General features: G+C 52.0%; 1 protein-coding gene and 1 pseudogene across 1 annotated transcript in view; one reads left to right on the top strand and one right to left on the bottom strand.

Annotated features, from left to right (window-relative positions):
- Positions 1 to 192: 192 nt before the first annotated feature.
- The window catches only part of CCDC88C (coiled-coil domain containing 88C), a 108,944-nt gene continuing 96,173 nt past the window's right edge, over positions 193 to 12,963 (top strand). The window contains 3 exon segments of the mRNA XM_006109700.3: positions 193 to 346; positions 1,133 to 1,233; positions 7,554 to 7,662. Coding sequence (XP_006109762.1) covers positions 233 to 346; positions 1,133 to 1,233; positions 7,554 to 7,662 — 324 coding nt within the window. The 5' untranslated portion in view covers positions 193 to 232.
- LOC102438362 lies at positions 5,829 to 7,533 on the bottom strand (annotated as a pseudogene).

The raw sequence follows: 12,963 nt of genomic DNA, 5'->3' as shown, positions 1-12,963 counted from the left end.
GGTCCGGCACCGCGAGGCGGCGCACCGGCCGCCTAGGGCGTGCCGAGGGGCGGGGCCGCCCCCGTATTGTTCCTCCCCAGAGGCCGGCCCTCCCCTTCCCCAGCCCCGGGCGGGGCGCGGTGCCGCCGCAGCCGTGGAACGTGGGCTCGCGCCCCGCCTTTGTCTCCCGGCGGCTCGCGCCGTAGCCCCGGGCCGCAGTTCGCCGCGCGAGCCGCTCCGTGGACGCGGCGCGATGAGCTCGGGAAGCGGAGACGACGGGCGCAGCGAGGACGGGGGAAGCCTCAGGATGGACGTTACCGTCTCCGAGCTCATGGAGCTCTTTCTGCAGAGCCCGCTGGTGACTTGGGTGAGTGCGCCTGGCTCCCCGCCCCATTGTTAGTGCACCGGCCGCTCTCCCGCCCGCCTGCGGTCGCCGCAGACCCGACTCGCCCGGCCCCGGGCAGCCCCACGTTTCGGGGGTCTTAGCAGGTGTTTCGGGCTGGGGTCGGGGTCCGTGTCCCGGGGTCCCGAGGCGTTTCCAACTCCGGAGCGGCGCGCCCGCTGCAGGACCCGTAGCGCTGCCTGCCCTGAGAGTGGGTACACCTGTTCCCGCCGGGGCACTGGGCTGCCGGTGCAGGAGCGGACGGGGTCCGAGTGGCCCCCCGACCCCTGTGGCTTTACCACTCGGGAAAAGGACTCACTTCCCCAACATATCCTCGTGTAGTGTTTGAACCCGAGACCAGCCGGTGAATGGCGGTGACGGGTGAGGGTGGGGGAGGGAGGTGTCTCCGAGTGGGAACATGTGTACAGGCTGGGGTGGGTGCAGCGATTTCCAGTAGCTCTGAGACGTGAGAAATTTGCTGAAAAGTCCCTTTTATTTTTTATTTTCCCCCGCTCTGGGACGCTGGAGAAAAGTGGCGAGGAAGTTTTCCTCCTGCCGCCTCGCGTCTGTTGCCTGGAGCGGGGCAGGGAGACAGGCCCTGGGGAAAGGTGGGCTTGGTGCCTACGGAAGCCGTGGGTGGGGGTGGGGGTGGGGGTGGGGTTACCCCTTCAGCCCAACCGGGCCCTCCCCGCCTTTGCCCTGAAGAGCTTCAAATGGGCGCATGTGGGGTGACTTTTCCTGCCTTTTCTCTCCACATCCCCCTCCTCGCAGGTGAAAACTTTGGGCCCATTTGGAAGCAGCAACCACGACAACCTGACTCTGTACATGGATTTAGTGGATGGCATCTTTTTGAACCAAATCATGTTGCAAATGTAAGTGGTCTCCACGGACAAAGGACAGAAACAGTGCTTCTTCAGGAGGTTTGGTTTAAGGTTGTAGAGATGGAGCCTGAGGTTGCTATGGGAGGGTTCTTTGCACGTGGGGCCAATGGCATCTCAGTATCAGGTGCCTTTTTGCCGCCATTCGTTGGGGTAAGAAGAACTCCAGGACAGTGCGAGGTTGGCAGCTTGATTGATGAAGAAAATAGGGAATTGAAGGACTACCAAATACTTGATATAGATGGTGCAATGAACTTCAAACCACCTAATGTGATTTAAGCAATGAAATTAAAAAAAAAAACACATTTCTTTAGGGAGCAGGGAACTGTAACGGACAGTGTCTGGTTACAGGAAGTGTCAGGGGTGGGTCGGAGCATCTGTGAGTGACTAAGGTTTCACTCTTGGTTGGGACGCCTGTGTTTCTGAGCTCTCTTTCATTTCATCTTCCATGTTCAGTGGCCCCGTAGCACGTGCCGTTGGTTAAGTCTCTCCTCATGAGCTGGATTGAAAGTCACTGTGTGAGGAGAGGCACAGGGAGCCGGAATGCTGTGGGACCGACTTGGAGCATGCCCCTTCAACAGGGTCTTGGTGGAAGTTCTACTTGTTTGCTAGAATGTGTGACCACATCCTTTCTCGTAGCTGAGCTCTGCAGAGCCTGTCTGACTGACGGCCCGCCACCTGTAGGTGTGGGCTCCTCCTGCTGCACTCTGTTTTTAACTCAGAAACGGCAGGGGAGATGCTGGAACTTAGTGTCAGTGGCACTTGATTCTTAGACACTTGCAGGAAAAGCAGACATCCTAGGGTTCTCTGTGGATCAATCCCTTGTGCTCACCTGCAGCTAAGTGTCAGGCTTGAGCATAATAAACCCTTTAGCTAAAGAGAATCAGCTTCCTTTGTGGCCCCCGCAGGAGGAGGAGGAGTTAGCTTTGGCATATTCAGAAAGTGATTTAAGTAGACTTACCTAAAAAGATCTGTTTTAAGACATTCCCCAAGAACATTGCTCCTTTTGTTTTAATGAGTCGTGTGGAATCGGGCTGTGGGAGAGACACTTCCGTTCTAATGGGGTTTTTTTTCAAAAGCACTACCGTACCAATCCTGTGTTTGATTAGATTCTAAAGGACACGTCAGTTAGCTTTGGCAGCACTTCTTCCAGAACGCTGACGACGGTGAGTTTTCTTGGGTTGCCTGGTGGTATGGTTGAGTTCTGGCAACTACTCCCCATTCCCTTAGGACCCCCCCCCCCCCCGCCCCAAAATTACTGGATTCTATTGGTGCGGTGGCCAGTGAAACTTCAACCTTTCCTTACCCAAGCCCAAGCCCAAGACTGTTGATTAAAAAAATCAGCAGTATCCCCAGCATTTTCATTCAGCTTTCACACCCAGGCAGAGGGAGAACAAAAGCCCGGGATTGTTTCTCTTTCTTCCCTGACCTTTGGAATTCCTGACGCTTTTACCACTTGCTTGTAAATCAGGAAAGCTTGTTGGACGTTCCTTTGAGAAATGCCAGCTCATTGCCCGTCCACACTGGGCCCGCGGCTAAATTCAGTTTGTAGGGCTTCTTGCCTCCTCCTTGAAAATTTCAAATGCTATTTTCTCCTCAGTGGTTTGCCAAGGTAACCAGTCTAGAAGTGAGGGCTGACTAGTTTGGGCTTAAAGCCGTAAGCAGGGCTTCTGGGTCTTTCTGGTCAGGGCCGGGCACAGAAAAGGGACCACAGGGAAGCCGTTGGGGTGGCTTTCCAGAACGAGGACAGCCAGGAGGGAGTGGCCCCAGCAGCACAGTGTACCTGTTGGTGCTGAGAATAACCCTGCTCCAGGTGTAGGGATGAGGACATTCGTTGCCTTTGGAAGTGGTGGGGATTGACTGGAAAAGGGGTGCAGGAGAACTGGGAGGGGTAGAAGTTTTCTGTATAATGACTGGAGTAAGTTCCATTTTTTAACTCATCAAGCTGTAACTTAAGATACATGCATTTTACTCTATGTAAAAATTCCCTCAATTCCAAAAAAAGAGAAAAGAATTCCAGCCCCAGTGTCAACACAGAGGGAGCCAGCCTGGGTTTGAAGTCCAGGTGTCTCTCTTCCTAGCTGCCTGACACTGGCCATGGCACTCATCACCTCAGTTTCCTCATCTGTGAAATGGGAACTAAAGTGCCTCCCTTACGAGATGGTGGTGAGGATTAAATGAGACGACGTGTTAGCATTTAGCACAGTGCCTGCCACTTAGAAGGTGTTAGTGTCAGTTACTCACTTAGGTATCTACTATCTTAATCCAGGAAGGATTTGAGGCATCCCTATGCGTTGGGTTTTTTCCTTCAGTCTTTCTCCCACATCTTAGTCTCCTAGATTGCTGGTAATTCTTAGCCTTCGCCCTCTCCCAGTGTGTTCTAGGGCAGAACTGGACTCGAGGGGGAGGAGGGGTTGGGGTCGAGGTTTGGGGGGGCGGGCACATCCTAGCCCCACATCTGACACTGTACTTAAGCTAAGCTTCTGTTTTCACTTCTGCCAAATGGGAGAAATGTCGGCTACCGAGCAGGTCAGGCTGTTCTGCTGTACCACCCATGCTGGGAGCTTCGCCTGTGTGCTGTTCACCTGCTTTGATCAATTCTCCCCGGGGTTGGTAGGCCCTGAGAAAAGAGAGCAGTATGCTAACTGGCTTGCTGGAGCTCAGATAAGAGGCATGTTACCTGACACTTCAGAGCCATATGGAGGCTGCTGGGGCTCACGTGGCTGCACCTGGGCATTGTCTCTGGCAACTGAAGAAGGCTGCGGTAGGAGTCTCTTGGCCCCGGCCTCCCGGTGAGGTGACATCAGTGCCGGGAAGCAGGAAAGCCCTGTGAGCTCAGCTTTCAGGGGAGGCCCCGGTCTAGGAGAATTCCTGAATGGAAGTGAGGCGTTGGGTGGCGCGGATGGAGACGCATGGGAAACTTGCTGAATAGCTCCTCTGTCAATGCGGTCTCTGGGTACCTCCTGGTACCCAAGGGAAAAGAAGGTGTCTGATTCACGTCGGACACATTTTTCACTGTCTCGTAGCAAAGTTACCTAGGAGCTTTGATTCTAGCATCAGGCAGGCAAGTTCAAATCCCCCCTCTGCCACTCACTAGTTTTTCACTTGGAGCAAATTCCTTACTTCAACTCTCTATGCCTCCATTTCCAGCTCTGTAAGAAGGGGATGGTGCTTTATAGATTTGGAGAGGATTAAAAAAGATCATGTATATAGAAAATGCCCAACAAATGTCATCATTGTTGTCATTAATGTGGGGCCCAGAACTGTGTGTGTGTGTGTGTGTGTGTGTGTGTGTGTACCTGTGGGAGTGGACACGTTTGATGTGACCCAGATGGAATCGGCAGCCCTTGATGTATCTCCCACAGCACGGAGGGGAGGGGGTTCCCCAGTCCCGGGCAGAGTGGGAGCAGACCATACTCGGCTTGTTTTGATTTGGTTCCTAATAACCTTCCTTTACCCTGAGAGCCTTAAAGGAGGGAGTATTAATGATCGTGATAATTAGTTTACTTGCTCGTATAGTAAACGTCAGGGCTCTTGGGGAGTGTAGTTTCAGTTAGTGACTGCTCTTCAGAACTGATGGGAGAAGCAGAGATGGTCCGAGCCCAGGCCCCGACCCTGGTGTGTGGAGTGTCTTCTAGGTGCAGCGAGCATCCCTGTGTGTGCTGAGGCCCTGTGGCTCCTGGCACCCCTGGGGTGGTCCCCGTCTGACGTAAATGAAAGCTGAGGTGACAGTAATGACAAAACAGAAAAAGCCTTGCACATTCTCTAAGTTCTGCTACGTTAGGAAGCACATTTGTCACTCTGAGAAATTGCTTGTTATCTTTTAATGTATTGTCATCAAGGGAGAAGTGCATCTTCAAGGTAAATCGTTTTGTAATGGTAGGTGCACTTCTGCATCTAAAAGTGCCTTTGCCGTTTAAACTCTGAACGCCTCCTCTATTCCTAAATTAATTCCCACTGAACCGTTAACCTTTTTTTTTTCTATGCATGAATGGTTCCATGAGGGACATGAAATGTGTAGCCTGGCCAGACTCTATTACTGTGTGGAGATAGTAAAAAAATGTTGTCACATGACAGTTGAAAAGAGGTCCTCTGGTTTCCCCACGGGACCCACTGACTATTTTAGGGGCTCTAGGGCGATTGAATAAGATCCCTGGCTGAGTATTGCACGTAATGAGTAAAGGGGTTCAGATACACACAGTGCAAGGTGGGGACTCATAGTGCAGCTATCAAATAGTCATGGCTGAGTTTAATTAATTATTATTTTTTAAATTAAAATGGTGCCATGTTAGTATTTTTGAAAGAACCAGCGCAGGAAAGATTGTTCAAACGGAAGACCTCATCCTTCCCTTCAGCTAGAACCGTGGTCGGCAAACTGCGGCTTGGCAAACCGCGGCTCTCGAGCCACATGCGGCTCTTTGGCTCCTTGAGCGTGGCTCTTCCACAAAATACCGACTTCTGCGCATGGGCCACGAAGTTTCAATCACACTGTACGTGCGCGCTCGCACGTGGTGTTTTGTAGAAGAGCCACACTCAAGGGGCCAAAGAGCCGTATGTGGCTCGCGAGCCGCGGTTTGCCGACCACGGAGCTAGAAGATTGGCAGCTCCACCACCTCCCCAGCTGCCCTTCATTGCTCCAAGTCCTTCTCAGATTTTTCCTTGAGAATCTTTCTCTTCTCTATTTTCTTTGATCTATAGAACTCTTCTCTGATCCAGCGCCGTGATGATATAAGCAGGGGAATGATACGTTCAATGGCATTTACACGCCTGTTGGTTATCTTCATAGCTTCATCCCAAGTAACAACGAAGGCTGCAACGAGGCTAGTTCCACCAGTGGTCCCATTGCTTCGGCACAATTCCTCAATTAATTTAGCCAATTGTTCCCCACCTCTGGCTAGGCCAGTCAGTTTGTTACTGTCATTTCCTTCATGGTAATGTTCAAATCCTGGCAAAGTGACCCCTGCTACATTCTCTTTCTTCGCGCACATCTTCACGTGGGCTTCATTTACATTTTGGATAACTGTGGTGCTCAAGTCCCTTCCTGCTGTGAACTTGGCCTCAGAGAGCGAAAGGCAGCTTCTCTCATCACTTCACCCGTCAGCGGTCTTGTCTCAGTCTCTGTAACCTTCAGGCTCCGTCGAAATCGAAGAGTTTGTTTTTCTTAAATGTACTTCCAGTGACATTTGAAATGATTTCTACTTGTAGTTGTGTTTTTTTTTCCTGTTTGTCAATTTTGTATTAATTATTGACTCCAAATGAGCCGAGTGTCATTGAGATTGATTTCCATACCTTCCCAAACCCCCCTTCATGTATCGAGGGGGCGGGTTACTGCCGACAGAGGAAGAGGCCTGCCTCTCTTCCATCAGACCGGCTCCCAGGAGGCTCAGCGCCCTTATCACAGGGCTCGGGTGACAGGTGAAACCATGAAGACAGCCCTCATTTGAATTAGACCTCCCTCCTGTGTCTTGGGACAGTAAGGCGTGGGGGAGGGCTTTGTTATGAAAAGCAGGAGAGGTGGCAGCTGAGCTGTCCTATTATGTCTGTTCTCGTCAGATAGGAAACCTTCGTTATCACACGGAGACTTTTGAGACGCATCCTGTACAGACACAGATGAGTGAAATTATAAGTCGGTTCAGATGACTGCTTTCATCATGACCGGGCCGGACTTTTGCCCGAGAGCGGAAAATAAATGACGCTTTGGGGGTTTCCCACATGCATCACTTGTCTCGCTACGGTTAGCATTTCCCGTAGGCTGCGTGGTACACCAGATAGTGCCACGGACTGATGTCCGTTTGTCCCGGTGGAATCGTGTCCCTAGAATGTAAACCACAGGCAGGATCAGCGTGAGACCGATGCTGGTGACAGGGGAAGGGAACCCATGTGAAGTAGAACATTAATGATTTTTATTGACTTAAGTCAGAACATGGACCATTTTTTCCCCTTTTACTTTCTTGATGACTCATATTTTCGTGTGTTCAGCTTTTAATCTTGAAATATATTTTGGGGTAGGTTGTTGATTTTTACCCTATAACTTTTTGGGTCTGCGTTGCATTTGGTGGTGGTTGAGGGGTGCTGCTAGCAGTGGGAATGGAAATGCCAATGGTTAAGGGCCTGAGGAGGGTAGGGGCTTGTGGGAGCGGGAGTGATGTGTCTCGGGTCCACAGCTCAGCAGGGGCAGAATTAGGGTTTGCCTGGAGCCACCCTGGCTATAGCCCCACACTCACCTAGGCTTGGCGAGGACTGCCCAGCGCTGGGAAGGGAGGTGCGGTCAGTGCTGGGAGATGCCATTTCCATTCTCGCGTTTCTTCCCCTAGAGACCCCAGGCCGACTAATCAGCGCATCAACCAGCACGTGAACAACGACGTGAACCTCCGCATTCAGAACTTGACCATCTTGGTGAGAAACATCAAGACCTACTACCAGGTAAGGGCCGCTCTCTGCTCCCCAGGGGTCCTGTGCTCCTGGCAGTGCCGCCACTCAAACGGTTTCCCCACAGGAAGCCCGGAGGAAATGTGTTCACGGTCAGGCTTCTGCTTGCTGACAGTTGGTGTGTTTTCTCACTGGCATCTGTTTTTTGCATTGTGAGGAGGGTCAGATGTTGAATTGCTTTACCTCGTCCAGGGAATGTCGGTTGAGCGGTGTGCGAGGCATTGGGTCTGGTGCTGGGAGGGCCCCAGAGATGAGCCTCGGGTCGCCACTGTGGCCCCAGGCACCAGTCGCTCGGGGAGTGGCTGGCATGGGCGCCGGGAGGGGCACCCTGAGGTGGTTATCACCCACAGCTCAGCGCGTCTTTGTACAGCAGCAGTTCAAGGGGTGGAAGGAGATACGGGACCACAGAAGGGTTATGTTGGGGCAGGACTGTAATCGGCGAGCCTCCAGCTTGCAGACGGGAGCGCTGGAGTTCACCGTGTGGAATGCCCGCTTGTCCCTGCTCACCACACCTCATTAGCAGCGAGTCCGTGGTAGGAGGACCTGATGGGGAAGGGCTGTTAAAATCCCCACCCCAGCCTTGGGAAGGTGGGGTGAAATCTTTGATATTTGTGGTCTTTGTATGGCCAGCGCTGATGCAATATGGACCGAAACTGCCCCGCAGGGCCCTGGTTTTCACACTTTTTCTGAGCACTGAAACTTCCCCCTCCCCCCATAGGAGTTTTTTTAAGGTCTCAGGTGACACCCAATGACTCTGATTGACTTGGGGGTTGGGGGCCCCTGGTGCCTTCTGCTCAGCCCCCTCTCCCTTCAGGGCATCCCTGTGGGTTCCTGGGACCCCAGGGAACATGGTTTAAGAACCACTCAGTGCCCATCAACAAGCCCCAGATTCATGCCGAGGTTTCACTGAGATCCTGGGCCAGACACTGTCTGTGCTCATTCCATGGCCTGTTGGCCGCACAGCACCGTGACTCTCCGAGCAGCCTCTGGGAGGCTTACAACCAGCCCCCTCCTTTCAGTTAGCAGTGCCAGCTGCGCTGAGGAGGGGCCGGGAGCCAGGGAGGGGCCTGGGAGAGCGGGGACTGTGGGGCCGAAGTGGCTTCGTTTCTTTGTCTGAGGGGAGCCACACTGAGGGCAGGGCATGCTACAGGCTGGTGGGTTTCAGCTAGTGCTGCCCTTGTGGCAGCCACAGGCAGGGGAAGCTAGGCAGAGGCGGTGGCGCTGCCCTGGAACTTGGGTCTGGGCGTGGAGGGGCTTGATTCCTGGCTGCGGGCACCATTCGTGGTAAGCAGGGGCTTTTGATGCTGTGTGCTAGTGCCAGGGAAGCGGACGGGGCCAACAGTGCCATAGACAAGGACCCTAACGCGGGCTGCATGGGGGGCATGTCCGAAGGCTTCTTGGAGGAAATGGCACCTGAGTGGATGGATGGTAGGCAACTGAGTTTCCAGGCTTGGAGGATTATGGGAAGGAGACAGGAGAAAAGGTGTTGAGATGGAGGGAGTCCAGGAGGCACAAGACAGTCCTGTCCTTTGTCAGCGTCAGCACTTGCCCCAGCTGCTGGGACGAAGGCCTGTTGCTCCTGGTTTCAGATGAATCAACACCAGGGAGATGTCACCGTGGAACTCCTGACGGGCAGGCCTCCGGCCTCAGGTGTTGCTGCGAGGTCGTCGCCTCTCCCTTGTGGCAGCGATGAGGGCCTCAGGTGGAGGTGCGGTTTCTGAGGCTCTCCGTGAGCAGCCCTGGCAGTCGGGCTCGGTGCAGGCTGTGTGGCATGCACAAGCCGTCCTCTGCTCTCGCTGGCTGGGGAGGGTGCACGCTGATGGTGGGCAGCAGCCCTGCTGGGCAGGTCTGGGCTGGCCAAGGGGGCTTGGCACTGCTGGGGACCTTGTCGGGTTGCAGGCAGTTTGCCGCTCTTGGGGGACTGTGTAGAGCTCCGGAGCACGGGAACCACTTCGGGAAGGAAAAGACGGCCAGTCCACCCTCAGGGCCCAGAGAGAATCCAGGTAGAAGGAAGGACCCTGCCTCCTAGCTCGGCGTCTGCACTGTGGCTTCTGCGCCGAGGGCAGGGCTGGGGTGCGTGGCAGCCTCAGCCCGGTGCCCAGTGTAAATGTTTGCTGAAGCACTTGCTAATGGCCGCAGAGCGTCCCCGCCTCAGTCCTGCTCACGTGGACCAAGCCTCCGCCGCAGGACGCTTGCCGCTGGGCTGACACCGGTAGGCGTGGGCAAGGTTGAGCTGTGTATTTTTTTCTTCTGATTTATCATAAAGTAAAGTTAAGTCCTGGTCGTATAAGTAATAGGTGCTTTTTATAAACAGCGTGGAAAACAAACAGGTAGTAAGAAAAAAGACCCACCCAGGGTCCCACCACTGAAAGACAATCCCCGTGAGCAGTTTGAGCGTTTCCTCCCAGTGTTCCCATGAATAGTTTTTGTTTCACGCCGTCGTGGTCGTGCCTTATACACAATCGCATATCCTGTCTTTTTTCCCTCCCACCTGACATTGTGGCTGAAGCATAATTGGTCATTATTGTCAAGTGACATTCAAGCAAGTTTTCCAAAGAAGTGCTGCCCAGCGCCCCCTGTTGTGAGGGGCGTGGATGAAGTGAGATAAAACATGCCTTACTCTGACCAGGGAGGGTGAGCGGTCATCCCCAAGTAGCGTGGGATGCCCTCTTGCCCCTGGCTTTTCAGTCAGACGCGTCAAGGTCACGGAATCCAGCCCTGGGCCTTGTTTGCCCGGCAGCGGCTCTCACCCTGCCCGTCCTTTCCTGCGGGACCGTGGGGCCGGGGCAGTTAGGAGGGCCGGCGTCTCTCTCCAGTAGCGTGGTCTTGTTGCACAAGAAGCTTATGTTTTGCCCCTGAAAGCCTGTGGAGACCTTGCCCTTGACCTTTCTCAGAAGACAGAAGGTGGGTGGGAGGCACACGGCCAGGCGCAGTCTGACCGCGGGTGTCCCAGCCAGGACCTCAGGCTGAGGGCTTCTCCTGGCCTGGGGCTTGAACTCCTCTGGGGTTGGGGCCAGGACCCTGTATTTTCAGAAGTTCCCCAGCTGTTGGGTCTTACCATCCTTCCCATTATGCTGGGAATCAGTGGGCTAGAGTAGTGGTTCTCAAAGGGGGGTTCCCGGCCCAGCAGTAGGGAACTTGTTAGAAACACATCTGCGTCTGTGTCTCTAACCAGCCCCTCCCAAGACCTGCTGTGGAGGTCCTGCCTCTGGCTTAAGCCCTGCAGAGGATGCTGCTGCGCCCTCACATGGGAGCCCCGGGCTACAGAGCGCTAGTGATGTCTGGAAGAGCGCCTTCCGCCAGTTCCCCTAGGGCGGGGAGAGCTCAGTCCTCCCAGTGGCTCCTCTGCATCCCGCACAGCAGAAACACACCTCCTCGCCCTGGGGCAGGTGCGGTCCTTCTCTGGGCCTCTGAGTTCGCACCCGTCAAGAGGAGGATGGGCCCTGGGAGTCCGATAGTCTGCAGCCCCACAGTGACCAGAGATGGCCATGATTTAGAGTTATGATCACCTCAGGGAAGCTTTGTTTTGTGAGTTCCTTGAACTTGGCTCTTCTGGCTTCTGATCTCTCACCGTGGTTAGAAGGCACAGCAGACCCAAACTATTGTTCGTTTTTTGGGGACACTGAGTAGGCTTTTATTGCATGTTAGCTGTTACTATTAGCTGATGTGACTGTTTTCGTTGGGCTTTTAAAAATTTTTATTGTTGAGAGTATTACAGATGTCCCTCATTCTCCCCCTTTGCCCTCCCCCCAAATAGTGTTCTTTATCTCAGAAGAAACAGCAGAAGTAGTAGTCTGGGGTTCTTTGTCTTCTGTGATCTGTTTTTTCCTTCATTGCTTTGAAGAATTGAAAATAAAACAGTACCAGTGTTTATCATGAACACCTATGTATCTGTTATTCAAATGAATATGAACATATGTGAATATTTTCATATTTGTTTCAGACCGGCTTTTTTTTGTTGGTATTTTTTTTTTTTAAGAAATAAAAATTTTCTGATAGAAGTCCCCATTATACCTGGTATCCTTCCCTCCCTCCCTGGAGATAACCCATATCATACATTTGCTGGGTATCCAGTTCACATTTTTATACTCTGGCCGTGTGTGTGTGTATACATATATCTGTGCACATATATGTAGGTGTGTGTGCATACATACGTGCAAGCATTACTGTGACATCTTCAGGTAGAACGTCCATACCTTGCCGGTACCTTTTCCCTACTCAGCCTTGTTTTTGAGACCTGTCAGCTCTGCATGGCCCTCGTCTTAGATAAGCCTGGGCTGGCTACTAAACATGAGAAATATCTTTAGAAATGTGCAAGCTTGGTTTCAAAAATGAAAGACTTTTGTTCAAAAGTAAGAATAGTAGGAAGTGTACATTTGTACATTGTTGGTGGGGACGTGGTAAAGTCACGTAGCCCGGCCTCGTTCGTGTGGCCTGGAGGGTCGGTGGCAGTGAAGGTTGGTGGTGACAGCGGTCAAGGAGCTTGTCCGCCACTTTGGCCGTATCTGCCGGTACCACCAGCATTTGCTTTATGAGTAACACATGGTATTAATTTGCAGGGGAGGAATTACTTGCTCTGCTTCTGACTTTAACGCTTAAAGAGGAGGAAGGTGAGGTGGATATTCTTGGTTTTGTAGCCTATATCTGTATTCTGAAGAAGAGTGGCCAATATAGAAGGGAAGGAGTCAAGAGAAAAAGAGTAAGATTTTGATCATAAAAATATTTTCTGATTGCAGATGTGGAAATATAAAGACGGTTAAATCCATTCATTGGTATTTATGCTTTCTGACTTCTTGTGCGTGTTTCAAGGTGTGGAGATCATTAACTGTAACCTTTCTTTCCTCTCACTGTGTAGTAAGCATTTTGCTGTGTCATTAAATACCCTTTCATAGTACGGATTGTAGTGTGTTCGTGACATTTCATCATGTGGCTGTACCACTGTCTTTGATGCTGTTATTTCTGTCTCAGAATTATAACCAAGACTGCCATGAACACACTGGGTACATAAATTTTTCAACTGTTCTCCTTTCCTTAGGATAAATTCCTAGCATGGAATTCCTGGGTCAGAGTGCATGAGTACTTTGAGGACGTATGCTACTGGTTGCCCAGATTGCCTTTTTTATAGGTCAGTGATGGTGAACCTTTTGAGCTCGGCGTGTCAGCGTTTTGAAAAACCCTAACTTAACTCTGGTGCCGTGTCACATATAGAAATTTTTTGATATTTGCAACCATAGTAAAACAAAGACTTATATTTTTGATATTTATTTTATATATTTAAATGCCATTTAACAAAGA

The sequence above is a fragment of the Myotis lucifugus genome, unplaced genomic scaffold (genome assembly GCF_000147115.1).
Source record: "Myotis lucifugus unplaced genomic scaffold, Myoluc2.0 scaffold_463, whole genome shotgun sequence".
NCBI classification, from domain to species: Eukaryota; Metazoa; Chordata; class Mammalia; order Chiroptera; family Vespertilionidae; genus Myotis; species Myotis lucifugus.
Note: the sequence above shows the minus strand (reverse complement) of the source record. Positions and strands in the feature narration are given on the sequence as shown.